The 22,238-nt window shown below is 43.5% G+C and overlaps 2 protein-coding genes across 2 annotated transcripts in view; both read right to left on the bottom strand.

Annotated features, from left to right (window-relative positions):
* Positions 1–423: 423 nt before the first annotated feature.
* On the bottom strand, positions 424–1,626 carry LOC128745158 (uncharacterized). The gene is made up of 3 exons (XM_053842161.1): positions 1,337–1,626; positions 906–1,079; positions 424–842 (listed from the first exon to the last, which is right to left on the bottom strand). Exons 1-3 carry the CDS (start codon positions 1,410–1,412, stop codon positions 628–630), a joined length of 465 nt encoding a protein of 154 aa, XP_053698136.1. The 5' UTR covers positions 1,413–1,626; the 3' UTR covers positions 424–627.
* Positions 1,627–9,168: 7,542 nt separating this feature from the next.
* Positions 9,169–22,238, bottom strand: part of LOC128737209 (zinc finger protein 1) — a 96,557-nt gene continuing 83,487 nt past the window's right edge. The window contains exons 4-5 of the mRNA XM_053831803.1: positions 19,543–22,018; positions 9,169–9,453 (exon numbers count right to left, since the gene is read on the bottom strand). Coding sequence (XP_053687778.1) covers positions 9,254–9,453; positions 19,543–22,018 — 2,676 coding nt within the window. The 3' untranslated portion in view covers positions 9,169–9,253. The remainder of the gene's footprint in view (positions 9,454–19,542; positions 22,019–22,238) is intronic.

Below are 22,238 nucleotides of genomic sequence, written 5' to 3' on the forward strand. Positions count from 1 at the left end.
CAGAGGATCAGAGAATCAACGGGACAGTGCTATTTAGGATCTCATACTAACACGAGTACGATGATTTCTCCTTCCCTATTAGCCTACAACCGAGATTACACAGGGGTTGGTTACCCGATCTGCCCTACGGCTGCTTGTACTCGTTAGTCGTTAGCATAGATAGGGATAGAAGTTACTGGACAAGTGGCAAGTACAGGTCGGACTCGATTATCCGGGTGAAAAAACATTTTTTTTATAATCTTAAACACGTTTTGAACGTAAGCACATTTCAAAAAACCTATTTAAATTCTGCAGGTACGCGAAGCACCATTGTTCAGTTGTTGACCATTCCATACATTACTTTTTCGAATTTAGCTCTGCTGAGGCGGTACAGTTGTATGTAGAATTGTGATATTGGTTTACATTCGATGTACTAACAAAACGTTGTCTCAAAAACATAAATTTCATATTTGCATTCAATTTGCTACTTACACATTCACCTTGACGTTCAGAGCAGCAGCAGGTACTGCTACTAGTTTTCAACCAAACGATTACAACATCAAATAAATATAACCTAATGAATTAACATGTTGTCCAAAACGTTGTTCCATACCGGTCCATTCATTCAATTCGCATAATACGGTTGAATCAGCAATATCCAAACCATGAGATAAGGGCAGTTATCAGCGTCAGTATGCTCAAACCAACATTCCGTCCTCCGATGGTAGTAGCACCATTACAAAGATCTCCTTGGCAGAAGCACATGTAAACTTTTTTGTAATTGTACACCGTGTAGGCGCAGCGGTCCTCCGAATCCGACGGACCCCGTTGGACACACATCCGCTGGGTGGCCATATCGTAGTCTACGAAACAAAGTTGGTTTATCGGTTAAACAATAGTCAATAGAAATCCGTGGAAAAACGTACCATCCTCTCGGAAAGAGCCCTGTCCTTCGATTACCTTTCCGCACCAGCCGGAAGCGCACGGCACGGCCGTCACTCCGTGCTCGGTTTCGACCTGCGTCGCATTGAAAGTGAACGCATCCTTACAACTTCCGAGCTCGCCCCGCGATCGGCATTGATAGCATCGTTTTAGCAGTGCTAAAAATGTGAACAATTAAATGTTAGATGTCAAATCGTGTGTGACCTTCAACAAACAAGCCTTTGTGGAATGTTTGGTTCGTTCTTCGTTGCTGTATGGAACTGCCACCGTGGTGAGTGGGGAATTTCAATGCATTATTTGAAACGTAAGCGACGAACTCCGACGTCGCCTACTGAGCAATAATTAAACCGAACAGAGACAAATCGCATTCTGATCGTCTTCAATGTTTACGTATTGAATTGGTTATTTCACTTACCATCCGTCTGGGCAATGTAATTAGAAAGTAGAACGAAACAAAACAAAACAAGGGTCCAATCTATCCATTTAGACATCACGGTGAAGTCAGTATTGCAAAACCGAAAAGAATTATTCACTACGACTAGGTCTAGAGTTGATTTAATTATCACAACAGAACAAGTTTGAAGTTGCTGTCCACAAAATTTACGATCTATTTTGATCTTTCGATTTTGAACCTTTCCATTCAGTGGTACGTAGACGTACGTCGATCTCGAACTCTTCTGATGTCGTGTGGGAGGGGGGTGTAAGCGAACGATTCTGCGATCAGGGTGTGAGTGAGCCGAGCTGGGCCCCTCTTGGCTCATACGTATATGTATGAAAACTAAAAATAATAGAAAACGATTTGCCATTCGTGCAGAGCAGTTTGGTTCTGGGCCCTTTTAAAAAGTTGGTGCCGCATTAATAAATTGATGGTTTATTCTCTCAGAATTTGAAGATCTCTTTACAATATTTTTTTTTGATTAATTTATTTTTAGGTCCTAATCAAAACTTCAAGCATCGGAACGTGCTAATAATGCTAGCATTAAAGCATTATTCTCCAGACTAGGAGCCTTATTCACTGTATGCGAAACGTTTTCTGAATGAACAGCTCTTGAAGTCATGCAGGTAAATAACATTACTAATCTTGATGAACTTTAGCAATGTTGTACATACGAACTCGGTCATTGGTAAGAAGAATAATAGAATTGTTAGTTTCGAACGGTTCGTTAGCATTTTGTAAGTGGCCTCCCATGCCAATTCCAGCATCGTATATAAACTTCAATAACACTGAGGCTATCTGGGAAAGGAAAGTAGTGGTCTGTGGGCATATTTTAAATGATTCTTCTTTAATTAGCTTGCCGTCCTAAGCCCATAGCCTGATGAACAAAACTTCTCGAATCCACCCGGTCGTGGACAACCGGTCTCCAATTTCTTGGAGACCCTCCAAGGGTCCACCCTTGGACACCCTCCATCTGTCTCCTCCGCCAGATCTCGCTGTATCTGATCTAACCATCTTGCACGCTGCGCCCCTGGTCATCTTGTCCTTACAGGATTTGAAGCGAACACCATATTTACAGTTGTCCGTCATCGTATCCGTCCACCTCAAAAGGGAAGCCGGTTTCCCACTAAGGCTGAGTTCCCTCAAATCTGTTCGCAATTGGTTCTAGTCGGCGTAAAATGATTTGGGAGAACACTTTGTAGGCGGCATTGAGGACGGTGGTCGCTCGATAGCTCTCATAGTCCAAATTTTCACGCTTGTTGATTGGGTCAATAACTCCATCTGCCCACTCCTCCGGTAGGTGTTCTGTATTCCGAATTCTACTTAATTCGCTGAATTCAATCAGCCGGTGAAGACATGTGGTCAGCTTTTCTGGTCTCATTTCAATAAGCTCCGTCAGTGTTTAATGCCAAAATCTTTAATGTTATACATTTGCTTTTCAAGACCAATCTGATTAATGCATTTAAGTGCTCTTAGGAGGGGCAGTGGATTATCGATAACACTGACAATATATTGTTAACATCGTGGCAGATCGATCGTGTATTGGAAGTAGTCAACATGCTGCAGGACACATAAAGCGCACAATAATCTGTATAATCCATTGTGCAAGCAAGACTGCAAAAGTCCTGAAACGACCGAGGAACATCGTATGGCTTCTACTTAAGAATTACCGTGTACCCCCGCTGGAATGACCTTCTTTAATCTGAACATTTTTAATCTAAACCCCGGCGATATGATGGCGTTTACATTAACCCATTTCCTCCCAGGTTTGCGAAAACGCAACGCACCTTTCTCTCGAATCCAGAGAAGCCTAGGTTTGAGATATTAACTTAGACTCCAAGAAACAGAGAAAGATTGGGAAAAAATCTAATCGACCTGTTTTTGTTCAAAGCTTAGATGTTACATAAATATAACAAAGTTACAGCCGTGTAAATATAACAGATCTTGCTAATTTTCAATCAGCTCAAACTAGAAACTTTGTCCTCGGTTGGTCCCGGTGAAAGCGGGAACGTCAGCGACAATATTTCAAGATTCAAATCTAATGTTTTAACCTCTCCGGAACAACAAAGCAATGTAAAAACTGCATACCACCCTCCCACCCCACTGTGGGCCCTTGAGTTTGCATTTTTTCAGCGTACTGTTGCACAAACAAAATAAAAAATACATCTCTGCGGTTTTTTTCTTAGTTAATCCAAAACAAAACTTTCCTGGAAGGTTCAGCTTTTAACTCAGGGCCGTCCAAACCTGTTCTATGCAGTTCCATGAGTTCTTCTCGATGGTTCTCGCTTCCAATCCACGACGGACGGCTATCAAAACACCACCGGCGTTAGATTAGCGTCTGTTGTTAGGGTTCCGATCACAGCGGAAAGCTTCGTAATCGGATCGAAAAACTTGACCGGAGATCGTCTGAGAGTTAAGCCACGTTTCGCATATGACTATGATATCATAGCAGCGTTCCGAGACGACTAGTCGGTAGTCTACAATATCGGAATTCATTTCACCGACGTTTTGAAAGACGATTCCGAGATTTTGCTTGCGACTTGGGGTCGGACGATCATTTTCCTCAATAATTACGGATGTGTCGGATGAATTTTGTCCATTAGCAAAGCTGGAGGAGCCCCCGCCATCGTTGTTGAGCTGCGTTATCCTCGCGTCAGTAGAAGGCCTGGCCGAGATGGAACTGTCTTCGCTGGGATTAACGTTGTCCGTAGTGCTGTGAATTGGACCGACATCAGGCAGCGAATGAACTAATTCTCGAGTACACTTGCCGGAGGTGGCAAGTTGGAAGACTCTTGATCCACATCTAGTCACAGTTCCGGAACGACTTACCTGAATACTGGTGGGAAACGGCAGGACTGGGTCAGAGGAACTAGGAGCTTCCAAAATGCAATCCAATGAACGTCCCGGGTGAACACGGGTGACTCGGGTGGTGAAACGGGTGTTGAGCATCGATGAACATAAAAGCAAAACGTATGTTGTTCGGTTGCGGGTGTGAAGTGTACGGTGGACTGTCGTTGCAAGAATTATTACTATGAACGGGGCGACTTTCAAAAAGCGAAGATGTACTGGTATTATGCTGCTACTTGCCCAAAGAAGCAAGTTGGAAATCATCTTCACCTGCACCGAGTATGGAAACGAAACGGCTCTGATGATAGGAATTAATTGTATGATCGAATGATATGCTAAAAACAAATGTGTATTTATCGGTAAATTCGCGGGAAAATTCTTGCAAGACACAAATTAGAGTCCAAGAAGTGTTCAAAAATAGTTCAGGAAGATTTCTAAAAGAGTACGAGAAAAGTCCAAGAAGACTAACAACAGTCCAGGAAGACCCCAAGAAGAGTCCAACAAGAGTCCAAAGAGTCCAGAAAGCGTTCAAAAGTCTCTGAAAAATCCAAGAAACGTTCAAAAGAGTCGATGAAGAATTCTGGAAAAGTCCAAAAAGATTTCAAGAATAGTCCATGTTGAATCCAAGACTCCAGAATCAAAACAAAGTTTATGAAGAGTCCAGGAAGGGTCCAAGAAGAGTCCAAGACAGATCCTAGAAGAGTCTAAGAAAAATCTAAGAAGGGATCAATAGTAGTCTATGGAAGAATCCGAAAAGAATGCAGCAAGACTTCAAGAAGAATCCAAGAAGAGGCTAAGAAGTCTCTAAAAAGGGTTCAGGAAGAGTCTAAGAAGCAGACTTGTGAATGCCACGCACTGCACCGGTTCTAAGTTTCTGCTCCGATCATAACTAGGACGCACCGGGCTTAGGTACCTTTTTGCTCGGCGGTCTGGTGCTTGCTTTCTCTGGTGGCGTGCCAGTACGCTGCGACGAAACTGCGTCAATTTTTAAAAGCAAGAAATAGAGCCCAATGAATTCAAACAAAAAAAAATTCAGGAAGAATCTTCGACCAACTAGATGCTCGACCAGGTTAAAAGCCATGTGCGACTTCAGAGACGCCTAGGCAGTTGACGATGAGTGGCCCAACCAAGATCGAGTTGAATGAAAACGGCTGCTTGAAACAACACAAACCACCCAGGCTCTATGCTGACGACGATAACGACGATAGCGACGTCGGAAAAAGCCCAAGAAGAGTTCAGGAAGAATTAAAAAACCTAGAAGACTTCTGGAAAAAGGAGTCCAAGAACACAAAGGACTGTTTGGTGTTTTATTTATTTCAAATTGATCAAATTGGTCCAGTTTGGTGAAATTCTCCAAGGAATTGAGGCGACAATGACGTTCGGATGAAAACAGACAACATTCTCAGTTTATTTTTTCATAATTATTTTATATTTGTATATATATAATATATTTTAAATTTTTCATATACTTAAGGACATACTTTTTGTTCTCCGATTTTCTTGTTTTCATTTGCTTCTTTCATTACAGTTACAACTTCCATTTAAATCGGGAAAATACGTGAAGTAACTTGTGTTTGCGTTTTTTTAATTCAACATCTTTTCGCTTTTTAGTTACTGGACTGCTCTAGCTTGCTTGCTTGCTTACGTTGCTACGCGTTGTTCGTTCGTTGCTTCCTCTGAGTCATTCAGTTGCAGTTAGTTGGTTTTGCAATCATATCGAATTTGGCACAATTTAATCTTTTGTTTTTCGTTTGGCACAAATTGCACACCGTTCAACGTTCATCAGTAAGTGAACTAATTAATCTTTGGAAGAATGAAATAATAAATCTCTCTCAATAAAGTTAATAAAAAAGTTTCAACGGGCAGATGTTAACTGAAAAATCATACATTATACCACGACGTACCTTTAAATAGATCTTAAACCTAGAGTTTAAAAAAAATAAAGAAGTTTACAACTACATTTTGGCTTCGGTTCTACCTTTTAGTGGGCTCTTCGTTTTCGCGCGCTTCTGTACAAACAATTTTGAAAACATTCGATCAAAATTAAACTAAGAGCACTAAAATTTTAGTTTCTTTGGATTGCTAGCTTTTGGGGGTCCGAAAATTGGGTTTTCGTTTTTCGCCTTATTTTTTGTACAAACAATTTGCTTGACTGCAACTTAAACGTACGTATACTACTTACGGTACTAAACTAAGCTTAGTTTTGGTTGAAAGAAGAGCAAATAAAACATGCTTGAGAGAAGAAAAGAAGCATCCGTTCAAGTTTCAAGTGCTGTGATGCTGGTGAAAGCCGGGAGAAAATCATTCTGTTTGTCCTGTTCTGTATTTGAGAATTTGGATGGGAGGTGAATGAAATAATTTTAAAATTTTAAAAGTTTCTGTTATTGAGCAAACCCAGTTAGTTAAATAAGGCAAAGCTAGCGATTGTGCTGCCCTCGCACTGCCTGATGCGTTCGGAAACGTGTTGATTGCATTAAGCGTTTGTTTGCTGGTTTATCGTTTGGCGTTTGCGTTTTGGTTTGCGCCTCAGCTAACTCGTATTATGTATGAGACGGCAGCAGTCGTCGTTGTCGATGTCGGAGTGCTGGTTGCTGCCTGCCTGCCGACGTTTCGGTTCTTTTCCAATTTGGCAAATTGTTTGTTTTTTTGTTTGCTTTTCTTCGCATTATTGTCTGGTGACCAGATTTTGGTTTTTCTATGCTTTTTTGTCGTATTAATCAGATACAAGAATGCAATATATTGTAATTTGTCTAAAGTAGTTGGATACTTGCTTGTAAAATGATTTCATTTTCAAGAGTGGCTTTCCCTCCCGTTTCTCGCTAATCAGCTTTTTTGCTTGAGTTCATCTTCTTTCTGCTGGAATGGTTATCTGGTATTTTCATTATTGTTTGCAAATTTTAGTTTTTTGTTGTTTTTTTTTCTTCTTTTCTTGTTGAGTATTCGTAGAAATATTTAACAGTACATTATTTTTAAATATAATATTTTTCACGAGTTCTCTTCTTTTACCCTTCTTAAGTAATAATTCAATAACTAAATAATGCTCAATAATAGTATTTCAGTAGGTAATAATAAAATTAGCAATTCAAGTTAATGTTAATTTAAAAGACACTTGTTTTACGCCCGCAAACGGAGTTTCTCGCTGGAGAAACTCGAGGCAATACGTTTTTTTTACTAAATTAACAGTTTCGTTGTCCGCTCGGTTCTGCGCTATTACTTATTTACTCTTTTTTTTGTTGTTGTAATTCTGCACTTTGTAAAAAAGATTTTCAATATAACTCGATGTTCTATTTTCATATTCTCAACCAGCTTCTTACGGATCTAATACGCCTTACAAAGTTATAATACAGCTTACGATTATACTTTACAGTAAGCAATTTTAGACTATTTCTTACACTTCTTCGTTCGTTCTACTGTGCTGTTTGTCCTGGTGCGAATTATTTACAAACACTTTTTGTTTTCTTTTTTTAAGGATTTTTTTTCTGTTCTTAGTAGAAATATAGTAAATCTGGGTAATCAGTGAAGCATTTGACTTTACACGCGTAGGAAAAAGGTTCAACTCTGTAATACCGAGGGGTGTTTGGGCGACGCAGCGTCTACTTCGATGCGCGTGTGTTATGTGCATTCTCCGTGAAACCATATTTTATGAATTGATATCGATCGAAGTAAACCTGCTGCGCGCGCGGTTCAATTTTGAACCGTTTTCTACCGATTTTTTTTGGTTTTGCAAAAGAGCACAATAGGATGAGTTTTTTTTTTGTTTTATGTTCAGGACAGGGAATTGCGAAATAGGTATTCAATTTGGAAGGAAAAGTAGGGAAAAAGTTGTTTTCTTCTTGTTTCATGTTAGCCTTCTAGAGAGAATTTGAATTACTTTTTTTTTGTTAATACGAGTTAAGGGTTAAATTTACTTTATTGTATTGTCTTGTTAACACCGTGTGGTCCAAAAATGCGTATATGTTTGTCTGGTTTCTTCCAGTTCACTTAAGGATAGTGTTGCGTAGGTTTTTTTGTAGACGTAAAATAAAATTAAACAAACAAAAATTGCTAGACCCAGCCTTTGATGCTTTTATTTGAATTTTGCAACATAACGGTTGTGTTAAACGCTTTCCTGTATGGCAAACAGAATTCACTCGAGTATTCTACAGGTGACGCCCACTAAGAAGAACAACGATCACTGATCGTCGATCAAATCGTAGTGTAACGTTGCTTAAAAATCTAAATCACTTAAATTTTAAAAATAAGTAAACTGGAAATTATAACGGATTAAGTTCTATACACTACACAAAAACCTTAGCGAAGGGAATGAGATTCAAGTTGCTTGCTTAAGAGTTTTGCTGTTGTTTTTTTTTCGCGGAACGAACCCCGCACGGGGCTCACCCACAAGAAACCTTGAACAAATATGAATTAAATGCACAGCTTTTTTGTTGTGTTACGGCGCAGCAAATCGCCAAGCCGTATGTCATACTAATCGATTGTTAGTAACTGGGATCAGTTCACTGCTTTGCTTTTTCTTCCATCTTGTATTCTTTCGTATTTTGAAATTTTAAGTACGATGATTCGTTGACTTGACCGTTTTGGATTGCGCCAAAAATACCTCGAAAACCTTACTAATCAATAATCAACACTAACTAAATGAGGATCCCCTACTTTTTCGGGGATCTTCTTCTTGGAGCAAGTTTTTTTTATGTACAACTTCGTTCAATGTACACCGCCCAGCCCACTTCCATAACCCAAAAAGTTTGGGTTCAGATAGCTGTCCACGAGCAGCCGTCGGTCGAAGTACGAAACCGGCATGGCGGGTGGAAAGGAACCAACCGGTGGTGGTCCCGTTCTCAGTGCCGGCGGTGGTGGAGGTGGCGGAGGCGGTGGCGGCGGCGGACCGGGATAGACCAGCGAGCCAACCGAGCCCGCTCGGCGACCTCGCCGACCGGGTCGATTGGCCTGCGGGTGCTGGTGGTGTTGAGAGACAGCAGCAGCAGCAGCAGCAGCCATCGCCGGGTAACCGCCGTTGATGACCGGGGACGGAACTTCCCGTCCCTGGTCCTCATCTTATTTACCTTCCCTGTACGGTTTGCAGTATGAGTATCGGTGGTTCATGTGCTGGCTGTAGGAACCGGAGTGCGAGAAGCGTTTCATACATTTGCGACACTGGAACGGCTTTTCGCCGCTGTGCAGCCGCTTGTGTTCCGTCAGGTGGTGCTTGTGTTTGAACGCTTTCGGACATTCCACGCACTTGTACGGACGTTGTCCTGCGGAAAGAAACGAGAGAAAAAGAAATGGGTTAAATTATTTTGCTCAGGATTCGGTTGGTGTGTAATAAGTAAAAGGGTGGAGCGGTGAAAAATTTGTGGAATTTGTCGATTAAAAAAATTGTACATGAACACCCCTGATTTTGCAGATGGGACGCACACATTTTTGTCATTTTCTATTCAGTTGTCAGTCAATCAGGTCAGGTCATCAGGTGTTGAAGCCAAAGGAACATCCTATCAAAATTTCGCTCGCGCATATTCAAAATCCCAATTATTTCTATACCGGTTTGACAAAATTGCTGCAAAGGTCGACTACGACAGATGTAATTGAAGTGTTCGAGAAACGTCTGACGGCTGCAGCAAGGTCAGGATCAGGAAAGAACCGAAATCAAGATGTTGCAATGACCGGAAGAATAGTGGCTAGTGTTTTCGAACGTAACCTTGTTCTTTCCATCGCAGATGTCGGGAACAAATAGGGAATATCATAAACCACAATGTAAAGAGCCAAGAAATGAGCCGGACTGTTAATATACAAGGTGATAGTGACAGCTAATCAAAATATGATAAGCCAAACAGCACGCCAAAGTAAGTGAGCTTAAGTTATTGGTCGACATTGTCGACCAAATTTGCAGGTGTCACTAGTGGACGATGAAACATACTCCGGACGAACCAAAAAGATTCGCACAGAATCTCTGGGATTCCTCGCATTGGAATCGTGTTGTGGAATTCCGCATAAGATTCGTACAGAATGCCTTGCTTATAGAACCAGGATTTTAGTATAAGAATCCAACAGGTGAATCCCGATGAAACTCGATAAAAGAATCCACTTCACTATGAAACAGGAATCCTCGGGATTCTGAAAGCAAGAATCCCATGTGTGTTAGTAAGGGACGTCAAGGCAGATTTTAAGCACTTCACAGCACAAGAGCTACCGGAAGAGGAAAGTTTGATGCAAATTCAGACAGAAAAAATTGTCAAAGTTACCGGAAAGATATTTGGTTTTGCTGACAATGGGGGCACGCTGTCAACCGCGTAAAGGAATGTAAAAAAAAGCTTTTCTCCAGATCTTGCTTTTTCTCACTACAGGAAAATGGCTCAGGAATGGTATACTGCCAACAAAGTGTAAGTCGCACTCGGATCACCGGTGCTGGTTAATCGTTAGGCGGAACTGCAAGAAAACTCTCAACTGGAAATGGGTAGCAGTTCAAAGCAAAGTCTGGTCCGATTGTGACTAGTGCTAAAATATTCGTCCAGCAACATTGGATGACCTTCCTTAAAGGCTCAAATCGTTGTGGCTGTGTTTCTGCGTATTGATCAACGATATACAACGATAAATTCTTAGATCCTCAATTGATTTGGTAGGAGTAACCTTTTGATTACCATGTCTGGCCAATTCTGGGCTGTCTGTCTTAGAAGCCAACTTATAAATACCTTTCTTTAAACAACATGGTTTGCTAGGAATCCTACGTTTTGGATAGATTTATCAATCGTCCTTCCTTTTATCAACTCTCCGCCAGCCAACTTCGGCGACTTTCTTAAGGTGCCCACTTAAGGACGTTACGGTCCCACTACTGAAATTCCGGCTGACGTAATTTTAAGGCGCGTATAGCCATCTTGCTGTTGCTTCCGCAGGAAGTTCAGTCAAGTTCAGTGTTCAGTCGATAGAAGCTTCTATAGAACCCTGAGATGAGTCAGACTAAAAAAAAAAGGTAAAGTTGAGTAGAATCGTTGACAATGAGTAGAGTGATAGTAAAGGAAGTGACTTCAAAACAAGACAAAGCAGCAGGCAAGGATGATATTGGAGCGGAACTTATTAAAATGGGCCTGGGCAAGTCGGCCTGCTGTTTGCATCAAATGATTGTTAAGATTTGGGATACGGAACGACTACCAGAAGAGTGGAAAGACGGGGTTATTTGCCCTATCTACAAGAAAGACGATAAGCTGCGTTGTGAGAACTATCAAGTGATAAATGCCGCCTAGAAAGTGCTTTCCCAAGTCATCTCACATCGACTGTCGCTAATAGTCAGTTGATTCATGGGAAGTTATTGGACCTGCTTCATGGATGGTCTGTCTACAACAGAACAGATCTTCACCTTGCGGCAGATCCTTCAGAAGTGCCGCGAATTCCGGTTCTGTTCATTGATTTCAAAGCCGCATATGATAGTGTAAACCGACGAGAGCTATGGAAAAGTCGGGACGAAAACGGCTTTCCGGGTAAGCTTACTAAACTTTTCATGGCTACGATGGATGGGATCCAGTGCTGTGTGAGAATCTCGGGTTGATTGTTTATTTGTTTATTAATTAAGAGTCAACAGATTTTTCTATCCTACTGACTGCTTAAAAACTAATAGCAAGAGTTCTAAATCGGTTTTTCAACATGTTGCGGCTAACGTCAAAGTCGAAGTAGGAGTAGGACACAAAACGGTTGAAGTTCCGTTGTAAGCCGGTTATAGTACCGAAAGTACTGTAATTAGTTCGCCGGTGCGGTATATGTAAGAAGGAATTGTTCCGCGTTAAGCGAGGCCGAGTTAAGATGTTAGTCTTTCTAGAATCCAAGGACAGCCAATCCGGAATGTCAGAACATCTGATACGAAGACGGCTCTAGTTACGTCCCGATGTGTTTGCAGGGTATCCAAGTTGATTAATCTGCAGCGCTGTTCGTAGCTCGGTAGCCGGAACGGATCATTACCATGGTAACCTACGGAGGGCAAAGCGGATGAACCTCCGTTGCACCGACTCTATTCGACTGACACCGTTTTGGTAATACGGGCTCCATACGGGTGCGCAATACTCGAAGTTGGAGCGAACCAACGCACAGAAGAGTGATTTCAAATAATAAATATCATTGAAGTTTTTGGCGATACGCATAAAGAATCCCAGGTTTCTGCAGGCCTTGTCGACAACGAATGAAACATGCTGTTTGAAAGTCAATTTAGAGTCCAGCAGTACCGCAAGATCCTTGACGCAATCTACACGGCGTAAGGGTACGCTTGATAATTGGTAATCGAATATTATAGGGTTCAGCTTTCTCGAGAACGTTATCACTTCACATTTGTCGGGGTTTAGTACCAAGCGATTGTGTTTGCACCAGTGGTTGGAGAATTCGCGAAAAAGTGATCATTTGAATCGATGAACATCCCTCATGAACATACACTATTCGCCTGCCTCGCCGATAATGCACGCATCAGCTTTAAACTTTATCACGAACAGAACCTCAATATGAACATCAGAATTCGTTCAAAAATTGAATATTGAACATTGAGTGTGTTCGATTTTTCGGATATAGAATGCCCGGGGACGTCGGAAAGTATTCAAAGTAATATTACCACGAAAAGGGAATAGTTTAAAGTAGTGTTAGTGGCTTTACAAGCAGCAGAAAGCGTCAATTGGCACTTTTGCGTTGCTCACGATATTCGTATATTCAGCGATGCTACGAAGTGTGAGTGTATGATGCTCATTGTTATAGGTGAATTGAACCACTCGCGTAGCTGTTTTATCATGATAAAAACCGTTTGCCGATGCTCGGCGTATCTATTCATTTTACGAGTTTTCCAATCTCTGGTTTGCACCATCCAGCGAATATCAACAGTTGCTCCTGGAGTGCGAGAGTCTCCGATGAATCGTTAACTTTCGAAAACAGTTTCAGGTCGTCGGCGAACACAAGCCAAGGACCTTTGAGCATTAAGTTGACGACATTGAAATAAATAAGAAAGACCAACGGACCGAGATGGCTACCTTGTGGGACTCCAGAAAAAGCCGGTGAGGTGAAGCCATTGATAGACACGTTAATAGGGCGGTTCGACAGATACGATTTAAACCACTGAAGCAGCGGCCCTCCAATGCCCAGTTTGTCCAGTTTTGCAACGGCGATTTGATGATTTAACTTGTCGAAGGCGGCGGTCAGTGAGATAACGTCTGTCTGGGATCGGTCGTCAAAGCAATCGAGGATTGATCATAAAATTATCAACAGTCAGGTTAGTGAGAGAATCGCTGAGATTTGAAACGCTGTCTAGAGCAGTCGATACTTCTGTTTCGGACAGCCTTTCATCGACAAAGACTCTGGAGAATTTCCGCGAGAACAGTTGACAAACCATATCCAATTTGATCGCAGTGTCGCTTCCTAGGAACATGGCTGATGGAAGACCGTCGTCTTTCCGTTGTGCACTAACATATTTCCAAAACGACAGGGGGTTACGCTTCAGTCTACGCTCAACGTTGTTTAAGTATTAGCGGAAGCAGTGTCGGCTTAGCTTTTTGTAGCGCTTGTTGAGAGCCTGATAGTGGTTTCGCAGAGATTGGGTTTTATACCTTGAATACCTCCTCAAGACAGCCTTTCTTTCAGATTTAAGGCGACGTAGCGTGGCGTTTATCCAAGGCAGATCCAGCTCTATGCGTATCGTCTTTTTCGGTACGTGGCGGTCGATGATGTAATTTAAAATAAGCGAGAAGGTCAAGGCGGCAGCATTTACGTTGTTCTCTTCCAAGACTGCGTTCCAGTCGATACTGTTTAATATACCTTGGATCGCATCAAAATCGGCACAGTTGAAAACGTAATAGACAGACAGCGGTGAGTCGGTCGTTTTGCATGGTGTATGTTGATGAATCGGAACTAATAGCGGTGGATGATGGAGAACATCTTTAACTAGTGGAGCAGGCGCCAACATACATTCTGGAGCCTGACTGCAAACACTAGCGAAGCAGAGATCCAAGCAGCGTCCGTTTTCATTGGTGATTTTGTTAATTTGCTGCACAGTGGCTGTACTATAGCAGTCGAACAATTTGGTGGTGATCGGGGAAGGAGTTACAGAACTGAAGTCGACGAACAGATAGCCGTTGCCGCGTTCAAATCTTCTAGAATTAGTAAATCATCAGAGCCGGAGGCTACCGAAGAAATTGTGGAGACCGATGCCATATGAGCCTTAAGGAGCGTCCCTTACTCGATCCGGTGGGAAATAGACAGCGATCGGATAAATTTACAGTCACCTGTGTTCTAAGACAGAGGCCTTGAGTGAGCGATGAACCGCTACTAAAACGCCACCGCCCGTTGATTTTCGGCTGTTGTGCGCACTCCGGTCACAACGGAAGACTTCGTAGTTCGTAGTTCCGAAGATTTGTGTGGAGGGGGTTCGTTCGTCTAGCCAGGTCAGGTTTCGGTTAAATCGATTATATCGTATGGACTATTGACACACGCTAGTAGATAGTCGTGAACGCATGCGTTCATTCCGCCTACATTCTGGTAGTACACGTGGATGTTTTGCTGGACGTCGCGCGTACTGTTCGGTAACCGGTTGGGTGATTGTCGGACCCATTCGAATATGGCTGGCTCACCAAATTAAAAAGCGACACAAAGAAGATCGGATTGAAGATAAATAGGTTTGAAACGAAGCATATGCGAACAGGCGGGACCGAGCGAGACCACACAAAACAATACAAGCCGTAAGTTTATAAGACGTATTATCAGCGGAATTCGTGCCTACTGTGGACAAAACACGTATTTGGGGTGAAATAACCCGACACTCCGTAAAAAAGTCACCTGCTGCTGTATACAAACTGTACGCTAATTCAACCGCACCGGCTGTGATCTGTACGCCTGAAATGTGGACGCTATTCGAAGTGAACCTCCAAGTGCTAAAACAATCCTATTATTTGTATCTCTATGTTTGTAAACCCCGGGCATGAGCCAAAGATGGTGCGGCTATGGCAGCAGATTATGCCAGAAAACTGGAACAGCTAGGTGCCAGCTAGGAAGCCATTGCCGTAGTACTGCACAGAATGAGGGTCCCCGACTACCTATGCAGAATTTCTAGGAGCTATTTCAAAAACCAGGTGCTGGTTTACGATACGCCAGATGGACAAAAATCCATCAGACTCACAGCGGAAGTTCGTCAAGGTTCCATGGTTCCAGCGCTTTGGAATAAAATGTACAACAATGTGTGGACATAGAAACTGCCTAAAAGTGGCGAGATTCTTGGTTTTGCAGACGATGTAATACTAAAACGGTCACAGGTGAATCGCTGCAAGAGGTGAAATTATTGTTGAACGATTGTTGAAACATCTGGGAATAATGTTTGACGACCGGCTGAGTTTCGATGGCCACCTGTGAGAAGGCGGCGATGGTCACCAACGCCTTAGCGAGGATAATGCTGAACAACTCTGGGCCAAGGAGTAGTAGAAGACGTCTGCTGGCCAGTGTATCCTCGTCTATACTAAGGTATGACGGTCCCGCTTGGATTGCAGCACTAAAAACTATGTGTAATCCAGCGAAGCTGGACAGTAAATTCAGACTCATGGCTATGTGGGACACGAGTGCGTATATGACCATCTTGGCAGAGGCAGTATGCGTCATCGCCGTCATGATTCCTGTCGGTATAACTTTGGGGGAGAATTAGGAAACTGGTGCGGGTGACCTCAATGGTTAAGTGGCAGCAACAGTGGAACAAGGCTGCGAACGGTAGATGGATCCATAGACTAATACCAAACCTCTCGACGTGGGTGAACGCTGAAATCAACTTCTACCTGACGCATTTTCTGTCTGGTCACGGCTGCCTTTGGTAGTATCTTCATCGTTTAGGATATGCAAGATCATCCCTCTGTTCGGAGTGTAGGAACGTAGATGAAACACCAGCTTATGTAATGTTTTACTGTCCTAAATTCGAGGCAGCGAGAAGAGAGAGGCTCACTCTTTACGCGAGGAATATTGTCGCCGAAATGTGTAGAGAAGAGGCCACTTTGAATACGGTTAGCAGAACAGTGACTCAAATTCTGTCAGATTGAGGAGAAAATGCAAGAACGAGCTCAAGCGTCAGCCAAATGTAAAATGATAATGTGCCTAGGTACACGTAAATGTTAGAAAAAGAACTGGATCAGATTTGGCAAATTTGATGAATTTACTAAAAAGACAAAAACCGACACTATCATCTTATCATCAGTTGTACAAGTAAATAATCAAATAAAGAACTGCTGATTAGAGAACAGATAACGAATCATTCAAAATTATTAGATCACAAGCCCAAATCTATACCTATAAAGAAGGATTTCTGTCTGTCTGTCTGTCTGTCTGTCTGTCTGTCTGTCTGTCTGTCTGTCTGTCTGTCTGTCTGTCTGTCCTGTGTTCCTTATAGAATCAAAAACTACTGAACCAATCGGCGTGAAAATTTGCATGTAGAGGTTTTTGGGGCCAGGAAAGGTTTTAGTGATGGTTAGAGACCCCTCCCCCCACTAAGAAGGGGGGCTCCCATACAAATGAAACACAAATTTCTGCATAACTCGAGAACTAATCAAGCAAATAGAACCAAATTTGGCATGTGGGTGTTTTCGGTGACAAGAATTTATTCTAGGGTAATTTGAGACCCCTCCCCTCTTTATAAGGGGAATTATAACTCCTCTCCCCTTTAAGAGGGGGGGGTTTCCATACAAATTTCCTCATAACTCGAGAACTAATCAAGCAAATGGAACCAAATTTGGCATGTGAAGGTTTTCGAGGGCAAGAAAATTTTCTATGTTGAATTAGGACCCCTCCTCACTTTAAGAGGGGGGGCTCCTGTACAAATGAAATACCAATTTCCTCATAACTCGAGAACTAATCAAGCAAATGGAACCAAATTTGGCATGTGTGTGTTTTTGAAGACAAAATTTTTTTCTATGATGAACTGGGACCCCTCCCCACTTTAAGAGGGGGGGGGGCTCCTATACAAACGAAATACAAATTTCCTTATAACTCGAGAGCTAATCCAGCAAATGGAACCAAATTTGGCATGTAGGTGTTTTTGGAGGCAAGAATGTTTTTTATGATGAATAAGAACCTCTCCCCACTTTAGGAGGGGGGGGGGCTCCTATACAAATGAAATACAAATTTCCTCATAACTCGAGAACTAATCAAGCAAATAGAACCAAATTTGGCATGTGGGTGTTTTCGGTGACAAGAATTTATTCTATGGTAAATTGAGACCCCTCCCTCTTTATAACGGTAATTGTAACTCCTCTCCCCTTTAAGAGGGGGGGCTTCCATACAAATTTCCTCATAACTCGAGAACTAATCAAGCAAATGGAACCAACTTTGGCATGTGAAGGTTTTCGAGGGCAAGAAAATTTTCTACGGTGAATTAGGACCCCTCCCCACTCTAAGAGGGGGGGCTCCTGTACAAATGAAATACAAATTTCCTCATAACTCGAGAACTAATCAAGCAAATGCAACCAAATTTGGCATGTGAAGGTTTTCGAGAGCAAGAAAATTTTCTATGGTGAATTAGGACCCCTCCCCACTTTAGGAGGAGGGGCTCCTGTACAAATGAAATACAAATTTCCTCATAACTCGAGAACTAATCAAGCGAATTGAACCAAATTTGGCATGTGTGTGTTTTTGGAGACAATTTTTTTTTCAATGATGAATTGGGACCCCTCCCCACTTTAGGAGGGGGGGTCCTATACAAACGAAATACAAATTTCCTCATAACTCGAGAACTAATCCAGCAAATAGAACCAAATTTGGCGTGTAGGTGTTTTTGGAGGCAAGAATTTTTTCTGTGATGAATTAGGACCTCTTCCCACATTAGGAGGGGGGGCTCCAATACAAATGAAATACAAATTTCCCCTTAACTCGAGAACTAATCAAGCAAATAGAACCAAAAATATTTTCTACGGTGAATTAGGATCCTTCCACACTTCAAGAGGGGGGGCTTCTACACAAATGAAATACAAATTTCCTCATAATTCGAGAACTAATCAAGCAAATGGAACCATATTTGGCATGTGGGTGTTTTTGGAGGCAACCATTTTTCCCATGATGAATTAGGACTTCTTACCTTTTTAGGAGGGGGGGGGGGCTCCCATTCAAACGAGATACAAATTTGCTCATAACTTTAGAACTAATCAAGCAAATGGAACCAAATTTGGCATGTGAGAGTTTTAGATGGCAGAATTTTTTTTCTGTGGTGTATTACGACCCCTTTCCCTTTTAAGAGGGTGGGCTCCCATACAAATGAAATGCAAATTTCCTTATAATTTGAGTACTAATCAAGCAAATGGAACCAAATTTAGCATGTAGGAGATTTTTGATTCTTGAATTTATTTTATGATAGTTAGAGACCTCTCACCCCTGTGGTAGGGGGATATGGACTCTCATACAAATAAAACAGAATCCAACTCGAGAAATTCGAGACTCTTCCATAAAACATTAATCAATAACAAGACCACAAAAACTATCTATAGTAACACTAGATCATTCAGGACGAGCCGGTCGCGAGTGTTGCCGGTGACTCGCCGTCGGAAGCGCCGCCCACTGGGGGGCTTGCAAAACTCGAGAAGTGACAAAGATCATCCGAGATTCATGATTTATGTACAACACAGGTTAATTTGTGGCAATACGAAGTTTGTCGGGTTAGCTAGTAAATTGTATAAATCGCATAGATAAGATTGCATCTTTGGCCTTTAACAAGTAAAACATTAACAAATTTGAAGATTTGGAAAATTAAACGCAACAGAGGAATTACGCACTTACTGCATTTTTAAAACCAGTTTTGCGAAGCAAAATATTAGCATACCTTCAACCTTAAAGGGCCAAACACAATGCATACGGATTTTACTACGTTGCGGTAATTTGACAGTTTTTCCATGGGTTTTCTGTCAAATTTCCGCAACGTAGCAAAATCCGTATGCATTGTGTCTGGGCCTTAAGAGGGAACAAACAGCGTTGCACAAAATCCCCGCCCGTATTTGAGTTGCCACTGCTCAAATAGGGGAAAACAAAAACAACACAAACACAAACAGCAGCGCACTGAACAAAACATTTTCCTAGCGTAAATCTTGAAACGTAGTAAGCGGCGGCTCCCGCCACCGCACCGCACTACTCCTAGGGCGCGCATAGACGGCCAGGCAGTGACGTCAGTGGTCGACCGTTTACGTTTGCCGCCGCCAAATGACACCCCAGGTCCAGGTCAGCTCTTATCAAGTGTATAGCAGTCGGAGGTCGTGCTCTAGTTTCTTCGATTTGGCTTGGCAGAACGGAATAGAACAAGAACAAGAAGCCACCCAGCATAGCAGCCGGCGCGCGCGGTTGATACCGCACGCCGAGATGTGAATGGACACACTTACCTGAATGTTCGTACTTGTGCCGCTGAAGGGAGCTGTGTTTGCTGAATGCCTTATCGCACTGGTCGCACACATACTGTCCCTCGGCGTCCGGCAGCTCTTTGACGCCGTGGTTCGCGCTGGAGTAGCCAAGAACTCGTTTCGGTACGTTCAGCATCGATTGCATCTGGAGCAGTTTGTGTTCGTCGTAAGGTGATTGACTGTGGAGTTTTACGGCCGCTTCGTACTGCTCTAGATCACGCCAGGCGCGTTTCTCTGCGCCGGGGCTAAGACTATCGGCTCGCACCGGCCCTCGTGCCATTTCCGGGGAGAACTGCTGAAGCAGTCGATCCATTCCGACGAAACCACTAGCGGTGGGTGTCATCGGCGGATAGTTGGGAACCGAGGCCGGAGGTCGAATTTGTTGCTGGCGCGGATGAGCGGCCGCTTCGTTCGGTGATGGTGTTTGGCGAATTAACATTTCCGCGGAAAATTGAGTGTACGACGGGTAGAGGCCCTTGTACGGTGTGGAGCTACGGGAAGACTTTACGCTGAGATTCATAGCTTCGTCCAGCAACGTTACGGTTTCAGGTTGAGTCAGCGGGGCGGTTCCGTAGCGGGGTGAACTAGACGGGTTGGAGTCGGTTTTCTTGATCGACAAATCAAGCGGTTGTTCCGCCGCTTCACCCGCGGTCGGCGCGGTTGCCGTCGGTCCTGTGGGGAAAATGGGTGAACTTTGTGTTTCTCTTGGTACGGGAGGACGTACCAAGTTGCCCATTTTGCGTTCCCTTGAACGGTTGTTCTGGAACCAAACCTGAACCACACGAGCTTCCATGCCAACTCGTTTGGCAATCATCTGAAACTCCTCCCGGTTCGGTTTGTTGTTTAGGGCGTAATACTTTTTCAATTCGTTCTGCTGTTCTTCGGAGATGGCGGTTCGCACGCGAACCTTTCCACTGCGCTCGGAAACCAGTTTGGAATTGTCGAAATCGCCATCGTCCTCGCTGCTGCTGTTCATTGGCAGATAGCTGTTTGCGGCGGCTGCCGCAGCCGCTGCTGCGGCCATTTGCTTTTGGAACATCAACGATTGACACAGCACTTGTTCGTGCTGAACCAGTTCCGTTTGATGGTTGAAGGTGGCCTTGCACTGTTGGCACTGGAGAAGAGGTGCTTTCTTTGCCGGCTGCTGGTTGTCGACATCGACGTCCTCTTTGTGTTCACGCTTGATTGCCATCATTGCTGGTGAAACTGGCGGGGGTGGCAAACATGTAGGGCTGTAGTTATCGGTATCGATGTTAAGTTCGGGCGATACCGATTCCGGCCGTTCTAGCTTGATCCGTTCGTTTTCCAGCGGAGCTGGAGGGGACTGTCTCTGTACGAGCTGATCTCCGGCCGACATACGATGAGCGACATCGAGAATTTTTTGTTTCATATCGTTCAAAATGTTGCGGTACTCGCTGTCGGATGAGATTTGTGAGAATGTTGAAGGTTGGGGTTCGGTCATTGCTGGAGAAATCTGAGTTGGATGCCCTGCGGACATTCTAACGGTGTCTTCTCCATCGTCATCTTCATCATCGTCGTCATCTACCTTGATGTCTTTTTGTTCGGACATCGTGACATCGGTTTCCTGACCACGCTCTCCAATGTCCTCCTCTTCTTCCTCTTCGTCGTCATCATCATCATCTACATCCATCACCAGTTTGGGTTCCTCCTCTTCGGTAGCATCTTCCACAATCTCGTCGATCATATCCTCCGCTTCCGATTGGCCGCTGGGGGTCTTGGAGTTGCTTTCGATGTCTTGCTTCAGCTGTTGCTGACTTTTTAGAATCACAGACTCCATGCCCTCCAGTTTGGGAGCAGATCCAGCGGCGGCGCCAACCGCCGAAAGCTGCAGCAGGCGCTGTATGCTATAGGGGCTGAATGCTGGATTGCCCGGATTGAGTGACGCCATCGGATAGAAGGGATTGTGAAACGATGCCAGGAAAGCTGCATTCATGGCTTCGTAGTTTGGCGGGTACTTGGGCAACATTGGTAGGAATGCGGTTGGATTTGCACTGTTGCTCGGGTTGTGGCCATTCGACAGCTGACTGTTGGACAGGCCAGCCGCCGCCGGACTACCTCCGGGTAAGTACGAACCGGAACGGCGACTACTTTTTTCCGATTTATTTCCGACCGGGCTGGTGCTGCCATTGTTATTGTTGTTGGTGACGCTGGTGCTGTTGTTGTTGTTCAGCTTCAGTCCCATGCCGATGCACTTTTTCGAGGTCGAGTGGCTCGAGTAGGAACCCGAATGGGAGAACCGCTTGCCGCAGTGGGTGCACCCGAACGGCTTCTCCCCCGAGTGGATGCGCACGTGCTCCTTCAAGTGATGTTTGAACTTGAACGCCTTATCACAGTCGGTGCATTTGAATTTTCGGAGCAGCGTCGATTCGTCGTGGGAGATCATGTGCCGCTGGAGCCGGTACACGTTGGCGAACTGCTTGTGGCACACTTTGCAGCTCTGAAAAGAAAGAGAGAGAGAAAAAAAAAATCATTGTGAGTGTCGGAAAAGTTTAAAACATTTTTGATTTATAAGATGGTATCTTCTTTGCTAGCTCTCAAACAGCATAGGCACAGGCAGAAGCGAGCTAGTTAATCATCGTCGCTGAGCGGTGGAAAAATGTTGGCTTCATTCACCTATTGAGGAGATAAAATTTTTCGTTGTAAAAAAGGTGGGACCG

Source organism: Sabethes cyaneus, chromosome 1 (assembly GCF_943734655.1).
Source record: "Sabethes cyaneus chromosome 1, idSabCyanKW18_F2, whole genome shotgun sequence".
NCBI classification, from domain to species: Eukaryota; Metazoa; Arthropoda; class Insecta; order Diptera; family Culicidae; genus Sabethes; species Sabethes cyaneus.

Excerpts from the sequence above, each read along its gene's own strand:
- LOC128745158 (XM_053842161.1), bottom strand. The coding sequence starts at position 1,412 with ATGTCTAAATGGATAGATTGGACCCTTGTTTTGTTTTGTTTCGTTCTA. Across the intron at positions 1,080-1,336 it reads TTACATTGCCCAGACGGATG|CACTGCTAAAACGATGCTAT; the intron begins GTAAGTGAAATA and ends TCACATTTTTAG. Across the intron at positions 843-905 it reads GGGCTCTTTCCGAGAGGATG|ACTACGATATGGCCACCCAG; the intron begins GTACGTTTTTCC and ends TTTGTTTCGTAG.